General features: G+C 41.2%; 1 protein-coding gene across 1 annotated transcript in view; it reads right to left on the reverse strand.

The window, feature by feature from the left end:
- MCF2L2 (MCF.2 cell line derived transforming sequence-like 2) overlaps positions 1 to 18,000 on the reverse strand; it is a 237,771-nt gene that overhangs the window by 44,225 nt on the left and 175,546 nt on the right. The window contains exons 16-18 of the mRNA XM_059920599.1: positions 3,527 to 3,593; positions 2,369 to 2,484; positions 1,138 to 1,207 (exon numbers count right to left, since the gene is read on the reverse strand). Of these exons, the coding sequence (XP_059776582.1) occupies positions 1,138 to 1,207; positions 2,369 to 2,484; positions 3,527 to 3,593 (253 nt within the window). The remainder of the gene's footprint in view (positions 1 to 1,137; positions 1,208 to 2,368; positions 2,485 to 3,526; positions 3,594 to 18,000) is intronic.

Here is an 18,000-nt window from a genome sequence, read left to right on the forward strand (position 1 = left end):
ACACCCTCTCCATCGGCGCGTCTTAGTACCAACTACATCACTGCTGCTTTTATGCTTGCTTCCAGACATCCTGGGCTTGAAATAAAAATACTGTACTACTGTACTCTATACAGTACTGTAAAGTACACAAAAGCACAACCACTTGCAGAGGATGCGCACACATGACAATGTACACCAGACACGTGAACTAACTTACGTTATCGGACATGTGAACGCACGTTCGCATCTTTTAAAGTTCGCAACTTGAAGGTTCGTAGGTAGGGGACTTACTGTACTGCTCTTAGACTTATCAGTCATCATTTGAGCTGTTTAAAAATGCTTAAGTTGTTTGATCTATTGTCTCAGGCTCACAAAAAGAAAACAAGCAAGAGAATGAAAGGAAGGGCCGGTTGGGAGAGAGAGAAGAAATGGGAAAAGTTTAGAAAGCAAAGGGCACCGGGCTCATCTCCAAAGGAGGAGGAAGGAGGCACTTGGTGGGGAGTGATGCTGGCTAAGGCATTTCTCTGAGCCAGCTCCCAGGGAGCACAACTGGCCCAAACAGCCAGCCTATTTATTGCCCAAAGCCAGGTGGAGGACTGGCAAGAGGGGAGAGGTCTGTGTGGTGGGAAGGGAAGCAGACAGAAATACGATGTTGTAGGACAGGAAGTTCACAAATGGGGTGCTAAGTGGAAGACAGGCTGTAGACCTAAAATTTTCTAACTTTCCTTGATGCCGTAGAAAATAAAATGGAAGAAAATATATTTTCTATAGTTTCAGTTTAGTATTTCTTTTCAGAGTGTTACTACAACTTTAGTGAAGAATTGAAGCCTGCTGTGTGATTCTTGTCCTAAAACAGTTAGCTTAGTCATTCAGAGGAGAATCATCTGCCTCAGGGGTCTGGGGGGCCAGTCTTCCATTCCAGGGGGCTTGGCAGGAAGCCAGGCTTGCAGTCGTTCCCACCTAGCAGGGTAAGCTCAGTCAGGCTGGACTCAGCTCACACAGGCTGAAGTACTGCAAAAGACTCCTGCTTTGCATTCAAAAGGCAGATATAAGTTTTTAGACCACTTGTGTTTCCATTTGCCCTTGCCACTTACATAGAAAATTAAGGGCTGACTTTAATCACATGGTTATTTTGAGTTATTGGGAGCACAGACTTACTCTCTTGAGAAAGCAATGTGCCAGAAGTTCAGGGTTTTCAGTGCATTTTTCCAATTCTTTTAGAAAAGTCCTAGGGAAAGAAAACGATAATAATGCTTTGATTTTTACATGTATGGGGTTAACAAAATTTTTTGAAGTAAAATCACATAAGGTTTTAAGAGGTGCTTAGAAAAATGCTGTTTTCCAGGCTTTACTGCTTTTGACTCATCTTCAACATGCTGATTTGGAAGAAAAAAATGTATTCTGTGACATTACTAGGATTCCCTGAAACCACTCATACCAGTTCTGGTAATTCTAAGCACCAGCCACAGACAGACTGGATACACTGAAGATCCCTGCTACATGATAGTAGTGTTAACAAGAACTGCTGTTGCTGCTGCTACTACAACTATCATGGAGAGCTGACTATAAATCAGGCATAAGCTAAGTGCTTTGCAAACAATATCTCATTTAATCCTCCACCAAACCTTGTAAGACAGGGTTTCATAAGTGTGAAACCTGAGGTTCAAAGAGGCTGCATAACTTCTCCAGAGAAAGCAGAAATGGGATTTCCATTTCAGCCTTGTGTCTGACCAATGGACAACAGATGTGGCTAAGAAACAACTGTAGTACAATTCACCAAGCAGTCTCTTCCCTCCTATCAATTAGATGTGTGATCCTGGGGCCATTAGAGTGAGTAAAGTTAGTAAGCAACTTGTGGTTTTGTCATCTGTAAAATGAAAGGGTTGGAACATGATTTCCAAAGTCCCTTCCTTCTCTCATTCTCTAGAACCCAACACCCAAGCAGCCCTGGGCTGAAAGGACAATTGCCTGACCAGTTAGCATTTTCTAACACTGGTTCCCAGCACTCCGCTACGATAATAGGTATGTGGACTTGTGTCTTGGTCAACTTTGTATTCCCAATGCTTAACACAGTGCCTGACACAGAACAGGTGCTCAGTAAATGCTGATGCGTGAGTAGATAAATAAGGAAAGGAACCCACAAATGAATACAACATCGATGCCTGACACCAGTACATGCTCCATTAATGTCTTTTCCCTTCTTCCTCGGGGACCTTGTGACACTTCTCGCCTCCTTCTTATCCCATCCTACCCCAATCCAATCCACTGACTCTGGACTACTTGATTAAGCCTAAAAATGTCTACACACTTTCATCTCCAAATTCCATCAGTCTGATTTCCATCCTTCTCTTATTTTCCATTTTCCCTGATAATTTGAATGAATATATACCTGTTGTGAAATTCATAAAGTTCTCTAATATTCCCAAAGAGAAATTCCTTGTTATTCCGAAGAACATCTGGAATTAGATGCTTCAGCCAAATAAAATCCATTGGAATGATATATCCCTGCAGAGGTGGAAACAGGGTAGGTTTTACAAACAGGAACATATAAGAGATGATCTGACTTAGCCACTCCAGGGACCAAAACTTTAATAATTGGGGAGTAAGGCACACATGTCCTGAAAGCCATTCCGTCAAATACATTCTTTTGATATTATTTTCCTCATGTGTCTATCTTCAGAAGAAGAAGATGGCTTAATGGTAATGATAATAAGATGGCATTTTTATAGGAAGAACAAATCTATTTTTTAAATTCGTCACATAAGTCAAATGTGAAAGGAAAAAACTTACCCATTATTTTATGACCTGATGCAATTACTATTGTCTTATTATATTTCCTTCATGACTTTTTTTAAAAAGCTGTTTTATATGGTTATAATCACAGTACATATATAATTTGTAGTCTGTTTTTCCATATGCATTTTAGACTCATAAATTTCTACATATATTGTTTTAAATTTAATCTTACAAGCATTCATTTCAATGTTGCTGTATATTATTAAAAATAATTATTTTGTAACAGTTGAATAATACATCATTTAGCATGTATATAAGACTTTATCAACCATTCCCTTTTTACTGGACATTTGGTTTTCTTCTGATGTTTTATCGTAAAAAATTTCTATTAAAACTTTGTACATATAGTTTATTTCTCAAGATTATTACCTTAGGAAAATAGAGGAAGTATAAATTTTCACTCAAGCAAAAACAATATGCTACTTAAAACAATATGAAACAATTCTCTCATTTATTTATCAAAAAGGTTTAAATTATCATACCCATTGTTGGCAAGCATATGGTGAACCTAGGTGGGCATTGCTAGAATCATGTGAATTGGTACAATCCATTGAAAGTTATTTTGTTACATGAATCAATAGTCATAAGAACGTTCTTATTCATACTGAAAAAAACACTTGTGATATTACAAGACCTGAAACTTTGGTGGGGATTCTAGAGACATATGGCAACTATTCTGAGTTTCTTTCTGCAAAAAAACTTTTCCAGCTTGCATACATGCTTAACTTCCCCCCGCCCCAAATCTACTTACGTCAATTATGTTCTTAATCTCTTTTATATAAGTCTCTTCCGTCTCAAGCAAGTCACGTATAATGCGCCTGAATCAGCAGCAGGTGGGAAGATGAAAGAAAGAGAGAGACAGAGGGGGGTGGGGGTGGGAAGCAGTGTTTTAGAATTCTTTTAGAATAATGGTCATCAATACAGTTCCCCTTAGTGGCTCATCTACTTAGGTTGTGGTCAGTTCATTCTGTTCTGTTGAACACCCAAGGCCAACATCTCACAAAAGCACACTCTGATCACACTGGCATGAGAAGAAATGGCAAAGTTAAAGGACTCAAAATCCATTTATGCAGCCAGAGAATGACCTGTTTGTGAGCCATAGCATGGGGGTCAAGCGGGCAGACATTGGAGTCAGAAATACCAGGTTGGGATCCTTGGTCAGGAAGGTCTGCCTGATCCCTACATCGCACATGTGGTTTCCTAGATGTTCTCTCCAGCCTTCTGCTGTTTCATTGCTCACATCAAGATCTTGGACCTACAAGGATGCATTTTGTTGTGCACGGGGTTAGATGGATGGCTGTCCTGCCCCCTTCCTCTGGCATTCCACGTTTCTGTGTGATTGAGTTCCTTAGCCAGAAGACATGAGCTCTGTCTGCTTCCCCTGAGAAAGGCAGCTGGGAGGTGTGGTATGCAGAATTCTAACATGGCCCCCAAGATTTCTGGCCCCTGGCACACACACACACATCCTCCCAGTTAGTCAATCAAACACTAACTTAAGTGCTGCTGGGAAGGTATTTTGTCATTCGGTTTTGTTCCAAATCAGTTGACCTTAAGATAGGTAGATTACCAGGTTGGGCACATTCTAATCTCATGGACTCTTTAGGTCTGGGTCTAAAAGTCAGAGAGATTGGAAGCATGCGAAGGCTTTAGCACAAGGGAGATTCTCCTTTGCTGGGTTTGGAGATGGGGGGAGGGCATGTGGCAAGGAAGGCAGGCAGCCTCTAGGGGCCAACTGGCCCCCAGAAGACAGTCAGCAAGGAAACAGGAACACTAGTTCTGCGGTTGCAAGGTACTGAATTCAGCCACAACCATACGAACTTCGAAGAGGATACCTTCTAAGAAGCGCAACTGGCGAACACCTTGATTTTATCAGTGGGACTTGAGCAAAAAGCCAGTCTTGCCATGCCCGGACTCCTGTCCCAGGGTAGTTGTGGGCTGAGCTGCTGAGTTTGCGGTCATTTTTTAATGCAGCAATAGAAAACTAATAGAAAGAATGAGGCCAGTCCCCACATTTATCTCCAGACAGACTGCTTTCTTTCTCTCCTCAGGCTGTGTGGCCATACTTTTTTTAGGGCTTTCTTTCAGGCCTCCAAGTGAATCAGTGTTTGTACAAGTGTTCACATGTAGAATATATACATTTATGGTTTCCTGTGAGCTGTTGGTGGATTATCTATTAAACAGTAGCCTACCCTAGAAAAGAGTTTCTTTTCCTCTCATAAAAATGGGTATGAGGGCTTCCCTGGTGGCGCAGTGGTTGGGAGTCTGCCTGCCAGTGCAGGGGACACGGGTTCGAGCCCTGGTCCGGGAGGATCCCACGTGCCGCGGAGCGGCTGGGCCCGTGAGCCACAGTTGCTGAGCCTGCGCGTCTGGAGCCTGTGCTCCGCAACGGGAGAGGCCGCGATGGTGAGAGGCCCGCTCACCGTGATGAGGAGTGGCCCCCGCTTGCCGCAGCTGGAGAAAGCCCTCACACAGAGATGAGGATCCAACACAGCCATAAATAAATAAATAAAAATTAAAAAAAAAAAATGGGTATGACAAGGGACAAATAAAGGACACAATGTAGGAAATTCACACAAATACATAAATGGCTATTAGTCTTATGAAAAAATGCTCAATATATATGAATCCAACAAAAACATATTAAAAAGAAGTACAATTTTCAACTTCTATAATATGGCAGACATTGCAAACTCAAAGGAAGACCGGCAGATGAAGATATGGAAACACACTCAGATAATATTGGTGAAAGTACAGATTTGTGCAAGATAACTTGGAAATATCTCATCAAAATTTAAAACACATGCTCCTTGACTCAGTAATTTCACTTCTAAGTACGTTCATTGTTTGTAATTAGAACAATAGAACGACAACACCAGATATAAACTGGAAATAACTTAAATTATGGTACATACATATAATGAAATGCTACGCAGTTTTTAAAAAGAATGAAGCTGACTGAATCATGCTGATATGACACAGTCCAAGTATTTTAAGTGAATTTTAAAAACAACCAAGATGTACAATTGTTTGCAGAGTATGACTATTTGTGTAAAATTTATACTATGTGTAAAATGAGTGTATATGCATAAATATATGTACAATTGTATATGCTTAGAAAATTCATGCAAAGAAACTTAGAACATTGTTAACAAGGGGGGTGGGAGAGGGTAGGCGTGGGAGTTTGGGATTAGCAGATGCAAACCGGTATATGTAGAATGGATAAATAGCAAGGTTCTACTGTATAGCACTAGGACCTTGGGGAAATATACTCAATATCCTGTGATAAACCATGAAGGAAGAGACTATGAAAAAGAATGTATATATATGTATAACTGAGTCACTTTGCTGTACAGCAGTAATTAACACAACATTGTAATTCAACTATACTTCAATAAAAAATAAATTAAAAAAACATTGTTAACAGTGATTGCTTTTGGAAAGTGATACTGAAGACTAGAAATAGAGGAGAATTTTTACATTTTATTCTTCACCCTTCTTCAATCTTGGATTTAAACAAAAACTTTAAACATCTACTGCTTTTCTAATTAAAAAAATATAGTTTACATGACGTTTTAAAATGAATGTTACTGGAGGTAATGACATATAAACCCCATTTGAGAGATATAAATAAATCCTACAATCTACCTATTTTATAGCTCAACAATTATCCTTTCTTAAAAATGACAATTTCCATATCTATTTATAAAAGCTTGTTATAAGGCAAGACTGATAAAGGATAGCCATTGACCAAGGATACAACTGCAAGAAGTATAATTCTACCAAAAAAGTTACTCTAAGATCATATTTAGCTAACGGTGTCTCTGAGTAAGAGGTTCCTTTGCTTTTTGTAAATCATCCTGAAATGATGATAGTTACTATGTCAGAAGGAAATATAGACCTCAATACCAGTCTGTTTCTATGAGCCATGACATAAAGTAGGACCACAGCAACAGTTAAGCATTCATAGAAAACCAGAGTACAGCCAGCCTCTTATGCCTCCGTGAAGCACTGGGCTTAAGCAACTTGGCAAGGCTGTTTAAGAATGTGTTGACGATTAAATGAAGTCACAAGGCAGAAATAACTAGGTGGTGGGCAGAAATCAATCTTATCATCCAACAGTTATATAAGAACTTAGAGACCCCTAGGAGTCTTTACGAATCTGACACAAGAAAAAATCCACAACTCAGAAGAAAAAAAGTCCCTTGTCAGGTCATATCCCAGTTCCAACTGCTTCATTTTACTTATTCGAGTGCAATGGATAAAACTCCAACAATAGAAAGTCTCCTGAACACTGGTAGCCTTCATTTCTGTTCAGATTTTTTTTAAAAAGTTCTCATACCACTGTTAACCATTCTTTTTTCTTTCTTCTCCTTTGTTTTCCTTTCAAATAACTTTATAAAATGGGAGAAAATCGATGATTCTAGCTGACGATTGCCTGCTTCATTATTCCAAAGCACATAACTTTGTTCACAGAAAAAAATCAAGGATTTAATATCTAAAGTCATCAAGTATATATAATGTAGATGAAAAACAGAAAACATTGGGAGTACTGAAGTAATTTTAAAAACCTTAACACCTAGAGCAATTTATGCCCTGGTGGATATCTACCCAGAGGTAGAACACTGTAATTAGGATGGGGTTCACAACGCCAGAGCAGCCTGCATGAATGTAGTCTACACTAAATGTATGCTCTGGCTTTGTTTTACATGTAAAAGTGGTTCTCCCCTCACCCACACCCCCAGGTTATTAAGGAGGAAATGGAGGCATAATGTGTTTTAAGGGACTGTTTCTTCTCTGAAGCCATATTTCAAGGTAGCATAAAAAAAGAGCTTTGGAGATCTGGTTCCATCCTATATGACATCTCATGTTTGTTTAAGATGATACCGTAAGCAAGAGGCAAGAAAGGAAAGCCTTTGAAAAAAATGAATGCAGCCCTATTTGGTAAGCAAGATCATTAATGTAGTATGTACATGTTAGGCTCTCCTGATAAGTTTCTTCTTTGCCCATGCACCTTAATCTGTTCCCCCTTTTAAGCCTTGCCCCTCACCCCCTCCCCAATTTCCCAGCTCTCCAATAGAAGAGTATCCTTTTGGAAACCAGTCTGTTAGAAATATATTTTTGCTCATTACCTGTCAATGGAATTTGCCATCAAGAGATTTCATTTACTCCTCGTATTCTATCATATCACTCGCGTCAGTAAGTATTATAGATTTTCACTTTAAAAAATCTAGTTTTCATCTAATACCCTCTTTGCCAAATGGAAAGGTCTATTCTTATCCTTTTCAAACCCTAGAGCATCTGATGTAATGGATACTCATCTTCTTAAACCTTTCTCTTCCTTTGGTTTGTCTTTATTACTCAATCTTCATTCACCACCCACCTCTCTGTTTCTTCTCTATTCCTTCCTTGCTTCATCTTCCTCCTTGTGTCTAATGTTGCTGCTCCCCCAAGGTCTGAACTCAGGTTTCCAGACTTCCTTCCCTCCTCTTCCCTCATGCTGTTGACTCTCCCACATCATCATTTTCCTGCCAGACTTTTGGTCATGCTCAAGCCCATGTTGCCAATGGTCTACATACGTCTTCACCTGGATGCCTCCCAGACACCTCAACACCTCAGGCTGAAATAGAACTCATCAGACAGAAATAGCATGCATATTGGTGGAAGGGTCATATTCTAGGGTCCCTAAAACACAGTTGTCATTGCAAACTCCTCCCTGCCATTATCGCTTACATTCAATCTGTCACCAAGCCTCATCTTTTCATCTCTGAACACACCTCTTGGAGTCACTGCTTATTCTCCATTGCCGACGCCACCAATACAGAGCAAACTCCTGAGCCTTCTCATCTTGAATACATCGGTGTGCTCCTAGCAGCTCACTCTTGCCTCTGAGATCTCACTCCCATCAATCTATTTTACAGAACTCCAGTCTATGCCCTTCCTAAAGCTTCAAGTCCATTATGCCATCATTCTCCCTCTTCAAAAACTTAAAATAGCTTTCAATTGCCCACAACTGTCAATATTCCTCCCAGGATTTCAAGACTATCCATTCATGTGAAAAGAATCTTCCTAGGGGGCTTGCTCAAAAGGTAAGTACAGACCCACAGATTCAGAATGGGGAGCAATGAATGAAATACAGAGGTAGAATCTGTAATTTTCACAAGCACCCCACAGGATTCTAATGCGGATGTTCCCTTATTTGACTAAGTAACACTGAGCTGATCCACTACTTTAAGCCACCTACCCCCCTTTAGTTAGGCCAATGGTATCATTATTTTATACTTTTTTTCAAATTCTAATCATTCCTGAAAGTTCCATTTCTCCCTTTTCCATGAAAACTCTTTCCAACAGCTCCAGGTGAAATTAGTACCACAGTCTTATCCTTGCTTCCCAGACAAAAACCATTAGATCCATTTACCAAGCGTGTACTAGCTCCCTATTATGAGCCAGGCACCATGATAGGCACTTGGGATAGAGAAATGTACCAAAATGCCAGGCCTTAGGGAGTTCATAGTCTAATGGCAGAGACAAGAAAATCAGTGACTCCTGTGCAGAGTGATAGGTACCAGGTAGCCAGAGGAGTCAGGAGCACAGAAGGGAGGGGACATTGCCGATTTTGAGTTGAGTGAAGTTTAATCAGAGTTTTGAAAAAAGCAAGCAAGGGCACAAGGACAGGGAACTGTCGCAGGCCGAGGACGACAGCATGGAGGAGGGAGCAAAGGTGAGAGATGTATACTCTCCCAGTACTTGTAAATTCTTTGGTGGAGCTGGGCCAACAGTCTAGTACGTTCATAAAATGCTAGAAGCAGATATAAACTTAAACACCATCAGTTAATCCTTATATTACAGATGGAAAAAGAGAGCCCCAGAGCCATGCACTGACTTGCCCAAGGTCTCTGGCTTTGGCAAAGTCAGTGTTCTTCCCACTGCATTATGTTGCTCCTCTTGGCCTATGTTTGGGGTGCATCTAAAGTCCTGTTTGCTGATTATGAAATAAAACACAAACTAAAATGAAACTAGCATGGTGATATAAAAATACTGGGTTTCACGAAAATAGGTTTCCAAGTCTATTTCTGCTTCTAATATGTAGGGTAACTTTGAGCAAGACATTTTCTTTCTCAGGGTCTCCATTTCTTCATGGGTCAAACGGCTGAATTAGATCATCTTGAGCATCCCTACTGGTTCTCATAGGTCATTCTCTAAATACATCATTTTTTAAAATTTATTTATTTTTAACATCTTTATTGGACTATAATTGCTTCACAATGGTGTGTTAGCCTCTGTTGTATGACAAAGCGAATCAGCTATACATATACACACATCCCCATATCCCCTCCCTCTTGTGTCTCCCTCCCACCCTCCCTATCCCACCCCTCTAGGTGGGCACAGAGCACCGAGCTGATCTCCCTGTGCTATGCGGCTGCTTCCCACTAGCTATCTATTTTATATTTGGTAGTGTATATATGTCCATACCACTCTCTCACTTCATCCCAGCTTACCCTTCCCCCTCCCTATGTCCTCAAGTCCATTCGCTACGTCTCCATCTTTATTCCTGTGCTGACCCTAGGTTCTTCAGAACTCTTTTTTTTTTTTTTTAAGATTCCAGATATATGTGTTAGCATATGGTATTTGTTTTTCTCTTTCTTACTTCACTCTGTATGACAGTCTCTAGGTCCATCCACCTCACTACAAATAACTCAATTTCGTTTCTTTTTATGGCTAAGTAATATTCCATTGTAAATACATCATTTTAAATAAAATGTATGATGTGGTCTTTGGTCTAATCACACCTTGCTTCTCATTTCTCATAAGAAAAGAAGCAAAGGTCATAAGATTTTCTGTCCATTTACAGCCTCAATTAACTAAACAGTTAATGTGTGACTGCATGTACAATAGGACGGCAAGGAGAAGGAATCAGCATGGGCTGGAGAGGTCTTGGAGGAGGTGAGATCTGGACTGTCCTGTGTAAGAGGTGACGACTCGCAGCAAGACAGGAGGGTGTTCCAGGAGGAAGGAAACGGGAGCAGGGGCTAGGAGTCGTGGCTACACCCGGGGCCTTGTGGGAACCAGGTGCTGGGGCAGGGTCTGGGTGGGAAGCATGGGAGGCAGGGGGAGCCGGATGGAGGAGACGGTTGTCATGCCAGGCTACGGTGAGACTCCATGCAGGAGCCGAGGGGAAGGTTCAGGAGACCGAACTGGCCAACAGGGAAGAGAACTGTCCAGGAGCCCATTTCATTCAGCACTGAATAGGTCCTGAGGGTTCAGACTTAGGAAAACATGTTCTTAGTTTCACATCCTTCTTATGTTTTGGTTAGGTGTTCCATAATTGCTTAATAAATTCCCAGAACTATAAATGGTAACAATATGAAACACTATGGACCCATACGATGACCTTGTTGAAATCAGTGATATTTTAAGCATTAATAAAAGGTCTAATGAATATAAACAGTTCTCTGTCTCCTGGAAGGCTAACAGTTGAAAGTTTTGCTTAGTTGCTGATAAGCCATCTGTTCTGTCTTCTCCTCTTTTATATCTTAGTTTCTATATTTTGTCTGATGTTAATTGGATTTGATCTCATTACTCTGATGTGTTTAGGGTAAACTACCTTAAATTCTTTTTAGAGAAGGATGGGGCATAAATAATCATTAAAGTTTATCTGGATGGATGCTCACTCTTCAATATCACATAATAAATAATGACAAAGTAATTTCACACATACTGCGCTTTTTCAAAGAGGGATTGATTATAAACACAATCCCATTAATCCTAATTCAAGTTAACAATCCTGCATTTGTGTAGCATTTTAGGGATTATAATTTTTTTTTTTTTTTTTTGGCCGTGCCACGTGGCTTGTGGGATCTTAGTTCCCCAACCAGGGATTGAACCTGGCTGGGCCCTGGGCAGTGAAAGTGTGGAGTCCTTACCACTGGACTGCCAGGGAATTCCCCCAATTTAAAAAAAATTGTGGTAAAATATACATAACATAAAATTTACCATTTAAACAATTTTTAAGTGGCATTAAAATACATTCACAATGTTGTGCAACCATCACCAGAACTTTTCCATCAATCCAAACTGAAACTCTGTACCCATTAAACACTAACTCCGCATTCCTTCCTCCCGCCAGGCCCTGGTAACTTCCACTCCACCTTCTGTCTCTACAATTTTGCCTAGGTACCTCGTATAAGTGGAATCATACAAAATTTGTCCTTTTGCGTCTGGCTTACTTCACTTAACATAATGTATTCAAAGTTCATCCATGACGTAGCATGTGTCAGATTTCATTCCTGTTTAAGGTTAAATATCTTCCATTGTTTGTACAGACCATATTTCATTTACCCATTCAGTTGTTGATGGTCATTTGTGTTGTTTCCACCTTTTGGCTATTGTGAACATTGGTTTGCAAATCTTTGTTGAGTCATTGCTTTTACTTCCTTTGGGTATACATGCAGAAGGAGAATTGCTAAATTATAAGGTAATTCTATTTTTAACTTTTTGAGGAACCACGATATTGTGTACCATTTTACATTCCCACCAGCAAGGCACCAGGGTTCCAGTTTCTCCACATCCTCATCAACACGTATTAGTTTCCATTTTTAAAATAATAGCTAACCTCATGATGTGAAATAAAGTTATTTTTTTAAATGTGCATATCATCTTCCTTGATCCATTCAACACGTGACAAAGAGCTCCTCCAGTGCAGATGTCCTATCATCCATCCCTTGTCCCCATGTCTTACAAGTAGGAAATTCTCAATAAATGTTTATGGAATGGATGAATGGTAGATTTAAGGAACAGACACCAATTCTGTAAGCAGGAGCAGGCACTAATTGTTATTCTCATTTCACAGAAGAGGAAATTGGGACTCAGAGCATTGAATGACTTGATTGAGGTCAAACTGCTGACTTGGTGCTGCCAGAAAGAGGTCAGGTCCAGGTCTTCGAAATCTAAAACTAGAGACAGGGGAACTGATGTGCCAAGGGTGAATGTCAGTCCACTGAAACAGTACCAATATTCTGACTCTGCAGCATGGCTCTGTAAGGGACAGGGCCTGCACAGTCAGGACACAGGGAAGCAGGTTGGAGAAAAAGGGGTGGCTCAGGCCATCATCCATTTATGCCTAGGATTCAAGGATCCTGGCTCAAACCTCAGAGCCACGGTGTATCCGCACATGTACAATCCAAACATAACAAAACTTCATGGGAGAGATTTCTGGTACCAAGTAGACTCCTGGAATACTGCTGATAGGAAAACCATTACTACCTCAATTCATGGGAAAGGGTAGTACTGGTACTAACTCCAACAGGAGTATCCAGTAACCTGATAATCCTCCCGTAAGGAAAAGAAATTGTGAAAGAGTTAATAAGCTTCTGCCTCATGCAAAGGGAAATCTATTGCAAAAAGGAAATTCCCAAAGATTAAAAAAAAAAGTGTATAAAATAGTCAAAGATCAAAAATTGCTGAAAAGACACACTGCTTTCTCTACCCTGTGTACCTTTTTGCAGACCTATTTGTATCTAGATCTACCAGCAGATATCCTATTATTCTATTAATTCCTTTCCTCCCAAGAGGGTTTGTTTGTTTGTTTATTATGCTAGAAACATATTTCTCAGAGATATTGCTCTTTCTAGGATTCCTTAGCCCTATATCTGCAGGATCAAATAGGTATTAATTAATATTGGGCTTTATGTCCTTAGACCATTAGACGAATCAAGACTGATTCATGAAATGTATATTTTTTCAGAGCACATGATTTATTAAGAACTTTAGAATTGACTTTTGAAAAGTGCTGTTATAAGAAAAATCTCACTGTAGCTATTTTTAATTCCTAACTAATGGTCCATATTTTAAATAATACTCAATATAGATCTCAGGCAGGACTATAACTGCCTTTTAGAATTAATTTGAGTAGGATTTGAAGCATGTATGCTCCATAAAGCAGGCAATGAGCGCTTAGTAATTATTAACTATTAAGAAAAGGGTAATAGAGAATTAGATTTTAGTTATCCCTTAAATATTAGCACAACCAAACTTAAGTGCAAAATTTCTAACTCAAATGATTGATCTGGGCCAGGCACGTAGCCCCCATGTCATAGTCAACAACTGTTTTCTGAACATTTCCATGTGCTGTAATTTTCTTTTTTTCCTCTGTACCACCCCTCACAGGATCCAAATAGTTTTTCTCAGTTTAGATAACTGTGGTCAGGCTGGTGCCAATTGTCTTTTAAAAGTTAAGTGTTAATCAGGTAGAATTCAAGATTGTCCCTACACAAGTATCACTCATTCACTCAATTTGGATATATGCTCCTAGCTTGGGGAGAAAAAGGTAGATTTAGAGGCAGCCCCTTGGAACCTGCACAGAATGTTGTATGGCCCTGGGAGTGTGAAAGTGGATATATGATCTGCAGGTGGAGAGGGGAGAAGAAATGCTGAGGGATCTAATGGCAGGGAGTTGGTACCAGGTCACTGTCACAGGGGCTGTTTGAGCATTTGCAGCATGGAAAGGAAACCTGTGCCAGCCTCACTTCCACCCACCAATCTTCTTCCCCCACTCCCTCCCCCGAGTGAGGCCCACTCAATCCACAGTACAGCTCTACTGCACCAAGGAAGGTCCCAGCAAGCAGGGCCTGTCCCAGCAAGACTGTCCCTGTGGGACCCCTACTGAGGGTTATAGGGGCACATGAGAGATGCCCTTATGTATTGATGTGGAAGGAGATGATGAGTTGAGGAGGTACCTCCCCAATGCAGAAGTGAAGAGAAAGGAACAAAATGGGTTCTTAGAATGGCCTGTGGGTGAGTGCCTCTTTGTGCTGTCAGTTCCCTTCATCTTCCAGCTCTGGGTATACCTAGTATGGTTTCATCCAACTGCCAAGATCCTGGAATTGAGGGAGGCTGGTGAATGGTGCCAAACCACAGGAGCAGAAGCAAGAGCTGTAGGAAAGGGGCTACTGTGCCTCCAATGTCAGCATTTGGGCCTTGTTGGCATCGAGGGAGAAGTACACTGGGGCCATTGTACTGTAGATGAGGCTTCTTGGACCGAAAGTTTGAACTTTTGATGAATGTGGGAAGCGTTCAGCAAAAATTCAATTCAACCAGCCATTAATACATATTCACTCCGTGCAAGGCATTGTGGGAGGTTTCTTCAAGGGAACTGGAGATGAGCAGGGTATGATCTCCATCCTCAAGAGGTCTGAGGACTCTCAAAAGAGTAGGGAAAACAGATCCATAGATATTTATACAGAGACAAAATGCCACTGACTGTTATTGACATGTAACAAACAGCCTGGGCTGGGTCCTCTGGCGAGAAGAAGGAGGATTCTGGCCCTTGGGGGTCATCCAACACCCATCCATTCACCATTTCACAAAAATGTATTTGAATATTCTATTTTAGACCTGCTAAGCTTAAGACTGATGTGACACTTAAGTGAAGACACTCAAGTTTGGAGCTCAGAATCTAGACTAGAAATATAAATCATGGATTAAAGGCAATGGATGAGATCACCAAGCAGCAAGTGTGGTGAGAAAAGAATACCCAGAAGGATATGTGTGGGGGTAGGAGGGGCTGGTGGGCAGTAAAGGAGGAGGAGGAGACAGCCAAGGAGTTGTTGCATTGTTTTAACTGCTGATGCTGTATTAACAGAAAATGTATCTCTAAAGATGTGAAACACAGCAGGTCCTTTTATAGCAATGATGATGATGGGATATAGCATGAAGACCAGCTCGCCAAGCGAGAGGAGCTTTCTGTAGCCCACAGTGGGCATGAGGATGACAGCTGTCCACCCAGTCTGTGAGGCGCCATGCTCAGCACTTCACACATGTTACTGCTCTGTAGTCAGCCCTCACTGCACCCTTCCAGTCAGGAATTACCATGGGGCACAGAGAAGTTGGGTCGCTTGCCCAGATCTTGTGGCCAGCAGGAACTAAGTCAGGATTCCACCCTACCTCTCTAGCAGCCCAGGCCTTGCATAGACGCTCACTGGTTTCAGAACACACAGCCTATGGTGTGTCTGAATTCATGGGACAGGTCCTGTACAGGGTCTGTGAGGAAACCTCCTACCTTCTACAGAAAGCACAACGTAAGCTAACAAGTCAAGCATGGCACTATGTTGATATGCTTCCACTGTGTTAGGTATTAAGCAGCAGTTATCAAACCTGTTTCTCCTTTCATGACTCCACTAACACTTCTCTCTTTGGGTCTCTTTTGCTCCCACCATCTCCCAGGTTCTCTTGTACTCGTTTCAGTCTTCTTTTCCCCAAAACTAATAATACATGCTCTACTCTCTGGTCCTCTCTCCTATATCTGCTTCTCCCTCTGCTCTTTCTCTGCCTTATCTTCTCCCTTCTAAATCTAACATGCAAATTGCAATTCTTCTCATTTTTCAAGTTTACCATCTTGATGCTACAGGTTTCTTTTTCCACCACTTTCCTAAGTTCTCTAAGTGCTCTGTGAAGCAAAGTCCTGACGGTGAGATTGAAAGTCGTTTATAAATTTTGTAGTGGTCTCTGTTCACAAGCAGCTACTGTGGACACTGAGGGCAAGGCGACACTGTCTTCCTTCTTTGATGGTCAAATCAGCTTCACTACTATCAGTTAATTTGATCTCCAGCTAATTTCAAGCACTCCCTCCCAACAAAACAAACTGAGTACTTTGTTATATACTATCAAATCTAACATCCTCTTCCTCTCCTTCTGGGGTGGGATGGGAAGCCAGCCTGCTGTAGGAAATCATCCTCCCACATGGGCAAAGAGGCCGTCCCTGTGCATGTATGTTCATGTGTGGGCACCTGGGCAGGCATTCTGGACCACCCCCATCTCTCATCCACATCCTCTCCCCTCCTCCCACCAAAAGCCCCACATCCTCTCACCAATCTCCTGCTTACTTTCGAAGCATTTCTCTGTCTGGGTTGTCTATCTCCATACAGCCTGATGTGAATATGTGATTTTTATATGTATTTATCAATGTTTGGTTCAGTTTGTATTTTTTGTGGGTACAGTCCTATGTGTTCGAGCATGCGGAATACACACATGCTGACACCTGCACCTATGTGGGCTTAGTTCCAGATGAGCCGACAGGAATATAATGGCAATTGAACATTTGTACATAAATACAATATACACATATGATACCTGGCGGGGGGGAGGGAATGTCTGTGGGTTTACTTACCATCAGGGTTTTATTTTGCATAGGTAAAGGGAGGTGATTTGCACTGCACTAACAATAAATTAGCTTATTTATGGGTCACTGTCAGTGATTCCCTTACAAATTATATTACCTAAATATTTCTATCTGTGGTCTGACATGCCACGTGGTCTGAGTTGATAATAGCAGTACCGAGCCATGCTCTCTACAGGTAATATATGAAAGAAAATAACTGCATGGTTGAAAATATGCTAAGGAGCTTAAAGAAAGCAATTACAAAACCTCTTAAAAATCTAGTTAGAAATAACATGTACAATGTTGTATTTACAGTTTCAAACTGATTCAGTAATCTACTTTTAAGTCATTACCTGTCATTCCTTTTACAATAACAAATCCAAAGCTTTTATTTTACTGAAGTAATGGGTTAATCTTTTGTTTTCTGTCATGTTCTCAAATATATACAATTACAAAGTCGTTCAAAATATCACCTCTGGGTCACGGCATTCTTCATCAAGATACAGTAGAAATACGTCTACACGTGGAACTGCTCCCACAGAACACCCACGGAACGCTGACAGAAAACGTCAGACCTCCCAAAAGCCGTGTGGATGAAAGGCTCTTGGAGCTCGAGCCAGGCATCAGGGCCGTGCCTCTGAGGTGGGAGAGCCAACTTCAGGACACTGGTCCACAAGAGACCTCCCAGCTCCACGTAATACCAAATGGCAAAAATCTCTCAGAGATCTCCATCTCAACATCAAGACCCAGCTTCACTCAACGACCAGCAAGCTACAGGGCTGGACACCCTATGCCAAACAACTAGCAAGACAGGAACACAGCCCCATCCATTAGCAGAGAGGCTGCCTAAAATCATAATAAGGCCACAGACACCCCAAAATACACCACCAGACGTGGACGTGCCCATCAGAAAGACAAGATCCAGCCTCATCCACCAGAGCTCAGGCACTAGTTCCCTCCACTAGGAAGCCTACACAACCCACTGAATCAACCTTAGCCACTGGGGACAGATACCAAAAACAACAGGAACTACGAACCTGCAGCCTGTGAAAAGGAGACCCCAAACACAGTAA

The sequence above is a fragment of the Balaenoptera ricei genome, chromosome 4, assembly GCF_028023285.1.
Source record: "Balaenoptera ricei isolate mBalRic1 chromosome 4, mBalRic1.hap2, whole genome shotgun sequence".
NCBI classification, from domain to species: domain Eukaryota; kingdom Metazoa; phylum Chordata; class Mammalia; order Artiodactyla; family Balaenopteridae; genus Balaenoptera; species Balaenoptera ricei.